The 10,666-nt window shown below is 36.9% G+C and overlaps 1 protein-coding gene and 1 non-coding gene across 6 annotated transcripts; one reads left to right on the top strand and one right to left on the bottom strand.

The window, feature by feature from the left end:
- The first annotated feature begins 1,184 nt into the window (after nucleotides 1-1,184).
- LOC110862661 (zinc finger protein 80) lies at nucleotides 1,185-9,803 on the top strand. Of its 5 annotated transcripts, XM_035845748.1 has the most exons (15): nucleotides 1,185-1,445; nucleotides 1,767-2,027; nucleotides 2,155-2,293; nucleotides 2,520-2,630; nucleotides 3,309-3,416; nucleotides 3,479-3,559; nucleotides 3,798-4,108; nucleotides 4,214-4,476; nucleotides 4,565-4,740; nucleotides 4,845-6,490; nucleotides 6,567-6,840; nucleotides 6,993-7,175; nucleotides 7,249-7,436; nucleotides 7,509-7,674; nucleotides 7,752-9,803. In XM_035845748.1, the coding sequence occupies exons 6-10, from the start codon at nucleotides 3,517-3,519 to the stop codon at nucleotides 5,261-5,263; spliced, it is 1,212 nt and encodes a 403-aa protein (XP_035701641.1). In that variant the 5' UTR covers nucleotides 1,185-1,445; nucleotides 1,767-2,027; nucleotides 2,155-2,293; nucleotides 2,520-2,630; nucleotides 3,309-3,416; nucleotides 3,479-3,516; the 3' UTR covers nucleotides 5,264-6,490; nucleotides 6,567-6,840; nucleotides 6,993-7,175; nucleotides 7,249-7,436; nucleotides 7,509-7,674; nucleotides 7,752-9,803. The 5 variants fall into 5 exon arrangements, with proteins under 5 accessions (XP_035701641.1, XP_035701640.1, XP_021967567.1 ...); XM_035845747.1 differs by having other exon boundaries at nucleotides 2,520-3,416; XM_022111875.2 differs by having other exon boundaries at nucleotides 1,186-1,445; nucleotides 3,309-3,559.
- LOC118433629 lies at nucleotides 5,255-5,383 on the bottom strand. Its single transcript, XR_004833477.1, has one exon. It is a non-coding gene; the product is annotated as a U4 spliceosomal RNA (small nuclear RNA).
- Nucleotides 9,804-10,666: the final 863 nt, after the last annotated feature.

Genomic DNA, 10,666 nt, shown 5'->3' with positions numbered 1-10,666 from the left:
CCTTCCTCTTGTTGGCATAAAAATGAGCGAGGGGAATATTTACCACCATGAAAGTGTTCGATTTGGTGGATCAAATCATTTAAATGACTTGGTGCGCCTTTTGAAAAAATTATCAAAAAATGCTTAATTTACCGCAGAATTATGACAATTGAAAGTAGGAATATAAATCCACTTCCATCCATCACCCGTTAAAGAATTTTAGCATGGAATATGTAGGTGGGCGACCACTCAACTTTCGCCTCGTATTTTATATAAAGCGGTGCATAATATGGTAGAAAAAGTCGATATTAACATATAGTTTTCATTGTCAACATATAAGTACAGATTATATTTACATACATATAAAATCATGCGATTTACATTTGTAGGAACGTAACAAGTTGTGCGGTAAAACCGCGGAAAAACAGGTTGTTTTTCACACTAAATATGTTATATTCACGATTATACACATTAATTCTAGAATTTGAGATATCCCGTGATAACTCAAAACCAGGCCGATTTGGAAAAAGTTGAAAAGAGGGGAAATCTGTGTAAAGCCATCCCCGAGACGGTCCTGCTTTATTTTAATCGCAAAAATGTAACAACTTGGCTGTGGCTTTGGTTGGAAATTAGCAGATGAAATTGTGAAACTTTTCAAAGATTCGAGCGTGGCGCCTTAGGGAAGCCATATTTCGAAAAGAAGGTCCTGACGAGGGCCCTCTGCATACCCCTCAGGAATATGATTCCGTTGAGAATATCGACGAAAAGTCAAAACTTCGACATGCTTTTCTGAATGAAATGATCCGAAAATCGACATTTTGAATTTTCGTGCCTCAGCGAGGCATTGTATGGAAAAAAATTTCAACAAAAGTTGTAGCTATTCCACCTGTGGATATAACCATGTCGCCAGTTTTTCTCTATCATTCACCCAAATTATTTACGGTGGTATTTAGTAATTAATTGGCGTCGTACACTTAAACCTCGATATTTCAAAAAGTTTTCGAAATTTCAGAAAACGGTATGCGTGCCCTATACCTAAATTTGGGAGACGGTCATAAAGTTTTTTGGACACCTCCTCCTATCTTGTAAGGACACGAGCTCTTTTTATTTAACATATGCGTGTCTGCTAAAATATACCTTTCACATACACATCCAGCTAGTTGACGTGCTGGGAAAAAATAGAAAAAGCCTGTTACTGAGCAGGTTGTCTTTTACCCTGGCTGAAGAGTAGAATTGTGAGCAGCGGAGTGAAGCAGAATACATAATATCGTGTCAATATTATTATTGCCAATCTACTCTGCAGCTGTTTTTTTCTGGGCAAGAATTATCTGTTTCTGAGGGAATCAATTTTAGTAATTATTATTCCGTCATGGTGGCTGAGTTAGTTAATGAATTATTAAAACGTGTCACCTCTTTGGAAGAAATGGTGGCAGAGATGGCAAAATGGACACACTTCCCAATACCAGGTATGGTTTTTGTGGGAAAAAAAATGTGTATTTTATTTTTTTCCAATTTCCCAAATTATTTGAGAAATGATAAATATTAGTATATAATAATTGGATATCGGGACTAGGACTGCAACGTTAAATAAGGCAGTTTCAGAAATTATTTCTTATGGCAAAGAATTAGTTTGCGAATTAAAAAAGATACGAAAATGGGTAATTGTTGATTTCGTTTTTTAGTATGCAAACTCTCGATGCAATTAAATTTCTAAATTTAATATATTTATGGGACTTGTTAATATATAAATTAATTTTTAATATTTGGCATATTATTTTTAATTCCAGAAAAATTTACACTAAACGACTCTACAATGGTTACCCGTCAGAATGTGAAATCCTTCGGAATGCATTCCAGAATTTGGAGACTCGACAATTTCCAAAAATAATAGAGAATTAGAGATCGAATATGGGATTAAAATTGAAGCTGACATGGATGAAGGCGTAATTTCACCTCTGGAAGCAATCGATGGAGAAAGTGCTCACTGTTCCGTAGCTCTGGAAGATATTTCGGATTATTCAAAAGTTTTCGGTCCAGCGACCCCAAAGGTAAACAATTAATTCGCGAGTATTACATACTTAACGCAGTGTAAATATACTAAATATGTATAGCAAGGGCTGTTAAATTGGAAAAAGTGTGGCAGAAATAGACAATTTATGGCTTATCATTTTTTAGGTGACACCTCCCTCAAATCCTCCCACGCTGGTCTTAACGGGCGGCCCAGTACGAGACAAGGGGACATTTCAAGGAAAGAGACCTCGCCAGGGAAGCGCGGGCAATGTGGGATCGTCTTCAAAAAGTACAATTGAACTTGGTAAGCGAAGAGACCATCTTGCCAACTAATCTAAACCTTTCGATAAGTGAATTATCCACATGGTTCCGCTCCCCTTGAAATTATTTAGCCTTCTATTTCCTTTCGACGACGAGGTGCTAAAATATATATTTTGGCGTGAGAACACTACCAACGAGACACTATCACTGTAGAATTTGATAAATATGCATTTGGCTGAAAGATTGATAAATAACTAATTTTGTTTCAGGCCGTCGTCACAAAGACAGGATCCGTTTGACGTGTTCCCACTGCCCGCTATCTTTTCGCGATAAATGTGGCCTCGATTCTCACATGGTGACGAAACATTCTGATAGAACTGGTAAAAGTAACGTAAAGGTTAAAAGTAATGTAATTTTTGTTCGTCGTTGTTTTTATTGTCCTCGAACATTTTCTGGGAACAAAGATCGCATAGCCCATTGGCTGGCGGATCATCGTGATTTTACAAAATTTGTAGACGGATATATGTTTCACATTTGTCCCATTTGTAAGAAAGAGTATAATAGTAGTAAATTTAGCCGTCACTTTAAAGAAGTTCATAATGGTGTTTGTCTTCTTGAATAAATTTTATGAGGATTTTTATTTGCGTACGATATCGGATTGGTTGAATTTAACGAATAAAATCTATCTCTTTAATAAATATTGTACGTTGTGTATCCAGGAAATAATTTCCTGCTGTGAAATCTTTAAATAGTCATGTGTTATTACATTGGAAAATTCCCTTCATTCATACATCTCTATTTTTAGGAGACGGTCATAAAATTTTTACTTTAAGGTTTCGACACATGAGCGTTTTTTTATTTAAAATTGGCACTTATGCAGCTAACATCCTATATTTTTATTTTTTTTTACATATGAATAAATACATCCGGCTAGTAGACGCAAATTGGGAAAAGAGTGTTCGTAAATCAGAACAGATTGGGAAGCTTACTTTTTGCGAGTAGTATAATTCAATCTTTTTTGAGAATCATGAGATAAGAATGCAGTTATTTATACGCAGGCTGAAGAGTTTCACCTTTCCCAAGAGAATATGAGCAGCGGAGTGAAGCAGAATCCGTGTCGTGTCAATATTATTATTGTCAAATTCTGCAGCTGTATTTTCTTCTGGGTAGGAATTAATTCATGGGAATTATTTTAGAAATTATTAATCCGCCTTGGTGGCTGAATTAGTGAACGAATTGCTGAAACGTGTCACCTCTCTGGAAGGAATGGTAGCGGAGTTAGCGAAATGGACACACTTTCCACCACCACGTAAGATATTTGCAAATTTGCGAATTATTGTTTTTCTAAATAAATTTAACAATGAAAAATATTGAGAGGGTAGAATAGAAAATTTGTACAGATATTACAGCTACAGCATTAAATGAGTCAGTTTGAATATTTATTCGTGCAAAAATTAGAAATGATTTTGCAAATTTCCAATAAAAAGCGGAAATTAAGGAGATTTAATTAGTACTTCATTGATAATTTTATGTGCTTTTTGTTACAGAAAAACCCACATCACACGACTTGCCAGAGGTTAGTAGTCAGAACGTGAAATCCTCGGAGCAATACGTCTTAGAAATTGAGGAAGATTCCACAATTTCGCAAGATAATGGTGAATTAGAGATCGAATATGGGATTAAAATTGAAGCTGACGAGGACGAAGGAGTAATTCCACACGATATAATTTCACCTTTGGAAGCCATCGATGGAGAAAGTGCTCACTTTTCTGCCGCACTCGCAGATATTTCGGATTATTCAAAATTTTACGATGCACCGACCACCAGCCACCAGGAACAATTTGACCATCAGTCACAGGTAAAGAATAAATTAGATTAGAAGCTGGTCATGTGAAATTGCAGAAAGTGGATTACCCAGAACAAAATTGGGAACTGTCTGGCCCGTAATTTTTATATTGCATAGGTGACACTTCCGACAAATCCTCCTCCACAATGCCAAATCTTGACTGGCGGCCCTATCCGAGAAAATGGAAAGGAGGCTTTTGCAAGGAAAAGATCTCATGCCGAGGTGGAGGACGACGACGGGGAAACGGGCGATAATTCAGGTCCTGTCAAGGAATCGCAAGCGCCGGACAATAACGGGAGTGTTACCGCCGCAGAAAAATTGTCTGATTTTACGTGCCCCAACTGCGGGAAGAAATTCGTCATAAAGGGTGATGCGAGGAGGTAAGTACTTACATATTTAGATCATTTAATTTAAATGAGAATGTTCGTTGGGAAAAAAGATTATGAAAGTTGCCTCCTCTTTTTGCAGTAACATCAATGCGGTAATCCATGTCAATGCATGCCACAGGCATGCCTGCAATCTCTGCGACAAGCGGTTCAGGTTCATATATATTTTGGACAAGCATCTCATCGATGTGCACGGTTGCGAGGGGAAACTTGAACTTGATAAGCGGGATGAAAAGTTGTGTCGAAAGGAAGAAATCGGTAGGTCAATATTTAATTTGGTGGAATGGGAAAGTCGAATTTTGAAAACCCCGCCACAGAATAATTTGAAATTTGGCGGAAGGATTAATTAATTTGTCCTATAGGCCGTCAGCGCAAGGAAGCGTGTCCCTTTAAATGTGATCACTGCCCACAAACTTTCCCCGACAATTGTGCCCAGCTCTCTCACATGGTGTCGACCCATCCTGAAGTTTCCTACCCGTGCAAGATCTGTGGTAAAACGTTCCGCTTTGACAGCATGCGAAATCAACACGAGAAGTCGCACGCGAAATTTGAGTGCAAAATGTGCAAAAAATGCTTTGCCACAATGCGTAAATTGAAGGATCATGTGGAAAGACATGAGGCTGCCGAATTTAACAAGAATAGAGAGAAATCGCACGAGTGTGAATTTTGTGGTAGGAAATATTTCTTGAAGGAAAGTTTAGATTTCCATGTCGAATCGAAACATGGGAAGTTAGGGATGTTTGTTCTGAAATGGAGAAGAGAAGAATTGTGTAATTTCTGATTCGTTGCAGATTTTAATTTTCTTTAGTGAATAATTAGATTGAAGGTTAAAGTTTTCAACTAGCAATAATCGCAACTCGGTAAAACCTCATCGTTTACGATACTGCCACTGCGCAAAGATGGTTTCTCTAACCTTGGTAGTTAGTTGGGGGATCCGAACTATTATAGCTACTGAGGTGAAACCCTGAGTTACTACAGCCACGGTATACTGTATAGATAGGGAGTCTGCAATAAGCAATAACTTGCTAACGCAGCTGGGCTGACTCTGTCAAACCACCCTACAAAGTACATACATACATACATAGATTGAAGGTTAAAATTAGGTAAAAAAGCTGTCTGTGGATTGAATCTACTTTAAGAATATAGAAATCAATAATTTATTGTTTGCACTGGTAAATAAAAATGAGGTATTATTTGTGTATTTAGATATTTTAAATTATGGGATTTTTTTATTTATTATTATTGCGGGTGAAGTTTTGCATTTTAGTTGAGTAAAATCACAACCGAGTTGGAAATAATGCCACATCGATAATTGAGATTCATGCAATTACGAATTCCTGATAGGAGTTAATTTGTAACTTGGCCGATTTTTAGCATGAATCTGAATATTAGAATGCACAGCGCCCGATCTGCCAGATAGGCTCTTAAAACCTTCTGAAAAGGGTTGGCAAGGTCGGCAGAGAGTTGGGGTTTTTGCCGCAGCTAGCCCGATGATTTGCCGGCCGTCTTTTTTCAGTCGGCGTTGAGGCATTTTTTCAGGCTATCAACCGACTTAACGACGTGGATGGGCCACTCGCTTGTGCCGAGGGTAATTAGATTGCAGAAACTGCATCTTTTTACGTACGGGCAAGCTCCGGCCCACGGTACGACGGGGTATGCGCAGACCGGTCGAGTCGCAGCGCCAGCCACACTTTGCCTCCTCACCATGCTCTCTCTCAGCCAGTCCGCCATTATACTCAGTCGGTGCAGTCGATTTATTTTTTAATTTTCTCTTGAAATATGGTAAAATTAGTCGTTGTGGTATTTCTGGACGAGCAAAATGCTGTTGACGTCATCTCTTCAACATGGATTTTGCCATCATTAAGCGAAGGTCAAAATAATCAAGAACAATTGTGCAGATATCCACCAGCAAAAGTGAGGGGGGAGAAATTAGCAAAATTGTTGACAAACCATAGTGCCCCTTCTTCCGATTGGTTAATTTGCTCCTGCAGGGTGTTGGGTGAATATGGTAAGGAAAATTTCTTACAAAATTAAATTTTTAAATTCATTATATTAATAACTAACTGAATCATTCAAATTTACAGAAATCTTTCTACAGGCCAGAGAGGCATCCATAAGGGCTGAAGAGACTTCAAATCTTGAACCGTCAGTCATCGATGCAGCGGACAGTCGACGTCAACGACAGAAAAAAACTAGTGAAGGAAAAGCAGAAAATTAAAACGCGGAAGCCGTTAGTTAAGTATCCCACACCAAACAGTTCCAGTGATGAGTCAGGAACATTTGAAAGTAACCAAGTGACCTCGCCAATTTCAAGTTCATCAAAATCCCAGTTCCAATTAGTTGCAGTCAATAATAATGGTATGTAAAATCTTGTAATTAAGATATTTTTGTGGCATTATTAGCATTAACTACTACTAAATATATACACGCTATACAAGTATCTTCTTTAGTTAATTAAAATTGTATGAAATAATATGCTAATAGACATAATTTTAATTAATTTTATTTAGAGAATCCAGAGAAAACATGTGACCGTCAAGAGAATAGCCAAGTCGAAGAATATTTTGTAGAGGATAACGTGCTGCGACGACTGGAATCAACAACAACCCACAACCCGGATATTGCTGGAATTGAAAGTGGTGAAACAAAAACAATTACTCACCTGCTAACTGAGTTCCAAGAAGAAAATAGGAGTATGTAATTAAAAATAAAATTATTCCATAATAATTTAAGGATCTGTATAACCTAACCTCTGTACATATTTAGGATTCCAACAAATTGTTATTGAGAAGCTTATTCTAATCAGTAACAAAGTAAAGTTGAGCAGCCTAGGAACAACTCAACGCAAAACAGCCGCGACTTTGGTGGGTGCGCCGGCGCTGCCTCTTAATAACAAGGAGGATCTTGCCTTGCTCAACAACTGGCTAGTCAACGACCAGAATAAGGAATCGATGGTAAAATTTAACCTTGCATAATAAATAATTCAAAACAGTTACAACTCTTAAATACAATTTATGACTTTTCAGGTTGAATCCCTTAGCCTACACGGTGGTCACAATATATCAGCAGTCACGTCAAGTATTTTGAGAGAAATTTTTACCAAAAAATTTGCAGAGGAGGTAAGCTTCACTGGAAAGGGATCCAAAGCTGTTTGTGGCATCAAAAACTCGGATATATACAAAGTTATTATTAGTAAGGATACATACAAACTTTTTTATTGTTTCAATCTGTTCTCATTTCATTTAACAATGATTCCTTTACCATTTTAGGATCGGTTAGAGCTAACGAGGGATTCGAAACATCGACAGATTCTAAGATCAAGCAGGCGATTATTAATTGGTTGAAAAACGCATCTGATAGAGACGGCGGCAGGGAAATTCGTCGCCAGCGCAATCTCACAATATGAACTCAAAATCATCCAGGACGGAAAGACGGCGACGACTGAATGAAGCCACCAAACTAATTGAGTTAATAAGATCTCGTCCGTTAAAAATAGGTCCGACTCCAAAAGTATTGTTAGGTAACGCTAATGTAGATATACTAGTAGATGAAGATTCAAACATAGCTGAAGATGTACAAATTGAAATTATTGATAATAGTGAAATAGAAAGGCACCGTAGAAATCCACCAAGCTTATCTTTACCAGATAGTCTTCGAGTGTGGGCAACAACCCACAATGTTACTCACACATCTGTAAGAGATCTGATTAGTATTTTAAATCCTCATGTAAATAACATTTTGCCTTTAGATCCACGAACTTTAATGAAAACACCTCGTAGTATTAAAGTAGAAAAAATTGGGGGTGGAGAGTTCGTTTATTTTGGTATTCGAGGTGGAATTACTAGACTTCTAAATCAAGATTTGACTTATTGTAACTTTCCAATCGTAGCTAAAATGCAGGCAGATACTAGGAGGCGGATTTTGTCGATTTCCGTTGGAATTGATGGAGTTCCGATCAGCAATAGTAGTACTAAATCATTTTGGCCAATATTAGGTATATTAAATCAAGCAAAAATGTCTCCTCCTTTCATTATAGGTATATTTTGCGGTATGTCAAAACCTACCGATACAATATTTTTAAAGAAATTTGTTGACGAAGCATTAGTTAGAAAATTTTGGTATAAGTTTTGGTTCGGTCACATATGATTTCAAAATTTCTTGTTTGATTTTAGATGCGCCTGCACGCTCTTTTGTTAAAGGTTGCAAACAACACAATAGTTACAATTCTTGTGAGCGTTGTGTGCAAGAAGGCGAATGGCTTGGAAGGGTTATACTTAGGGGATTAAATTGTGAAAATAGGACCGATGAAGGTTTTCGAAGTCAAGTGGACCCAGATCACCATACTCATAATACTGAGCTTTCTAGACTGTCTGTAGGATTAATTTCTCAAGTTGTCCTCGATCACATGCACCTTGTTTTTTTGGGCGTTACAAGAAAATTACTTTCCAAATGGGTCAAAGGTAAACTACCACACAGATTAAGTTCTTTCGTTGTCTTAAAATGTTCACGGAATTTACTTCAACTTAGACCTTTCATACCAAAAAGTTTTCAACGTAAACCTAGAGCGTTGGCCGAGTTAGCCCATTTTAAGGCTACAGAATTTAGATTATTTTTGTTATATACTGGAATTGCTGTTTTAGGAAAAATTCTCCCTGCCGATAAATTTAAAAACTTTTTAAAACTTCAAGCAGCAATGTTTATATTATTATCACCAAGTGCAAATACAAAATCTTGGAATGACATAGCTAGAGCGTTGTTGATCCAATTTGTACAAGAGGCGGGGATTATTTATGGCCTAGAATTTATAATTTATAATGTGCATTCTTTAATTCACATTTGTGATGATGCAATGAATTATGGAAATTTATCTAATGTTAGTGCATTTCCGTTTGAAAACTTTATGCAGAAACTAAAGCGAATGTTACATTCTAAAAATTTTCATTTAAATCATGTAGCGAAACGTGTATCGGAATTAGAATCAATTTTAGTTGATAATAGATTGAACGTCACTTAGCGAGATGTTATTAGATTTACTAATTATAAGTATGATAATTGTTTTTGTTTAAATGATGGGAAGTGTGTTTTGTTGAAACAGCTAATTGATTCAAAATCTGGTATGTTCTATATGGTTGACAAAGTTTGTAAATTTCCCGATTATCCCTTTAATAGCTTATTTATCAATATTTTCATAGCTAAAGTGTCAGTAGTAATTATAAAAGTAGATATAATTGATATTCGTAACAAATGTATACTATTACCTAATAAAAATATGTACTTATGTTTACCTCTTCTGCACACTATGCAATAAATAATTGAGTTTATGTTGTATGTGGTGGAAGGGAATAATTTTTGATATCAAGCCGACTAATTGCCGCATGCTGGCCGAGGATGGCATTTTACTGAACAATCGAGGGCTGGCTCGATTCAGACGCTGGGCCGACGGTGACGGCCGTAGCATTTAAGAGGCATGTAAAGTGGCCATTTTACACCATATGCCGACTCATTTCGCCAACCCTGCGCCTACTATGGGCCGAGTCTTATGGCAGGTCGGGCGGTAAGTATAGATATTTGTGTGAAAAAAATGTTTACATATACTTCGTGGATTACATGTCATACGACACTTGAGGTGTCGAGTGCAGATATTCTTACCCTGTTCTATATGCGGTGACAGTATGCCTTACCCGTTATATTGTGAAACACTTGATGTACATGTTCAAAATTTTATATACAAAATTTTACACTTCTCAATGTTTCCACTACCATCTTGTTTTAATCATACTCATAATAGGGGTAGTCAAGGTTTGAGATTATTTTCAAAATAATCGTTGAAATAGACGATTATTTTTGGGCGATTAAAGATTAGAATCGCTTATAATCGTTAACCGTGACTACCGCTATCATAGATAAAATAAAATTTGTTGGATTAGTACTTGTCAGTTTTTAAAAACAGCCATGAACACTCCTAAGCAGTATATGCTATATGCTATATAGGTGGACATGTCTAATATTTGTTTTCTTCTAGAAAATAAAAAAAAATCGATCTTATTTTAGGCCATTCGACAAAATTACCCTTTCTCACCCCTCCAGGGAGACTAGAAGCTGCGCAGGGGAGCACACATATTTCCTCTTCTCCTGCTTTGGAATATTTCCCATTTCGAAAGTTTTTGCAGTTAGAAACCACCCC

This window comes from Folsomia candida, unplaced genomic scaffold, assembly GCF_002217175.1.
Source record: "Folsomia candida strain VU population unplaced genomic scaffold, ASM221717v1 Fcan01_Sc064, whole genome shotgun sequence".
Taxonomy (NCBI): domain Eukaryota; kingdom Metazoa; phylum Arthropoda; class Collembola; order Entomobryomorpha; family Isotomidae; genus Folsomia; species Folsomia candida.
The sequence above is the reverse complement of the archived record's forward strand: the minus strand, read 5'-3'. Positions and strand labels throughout refer to the sequence as shown.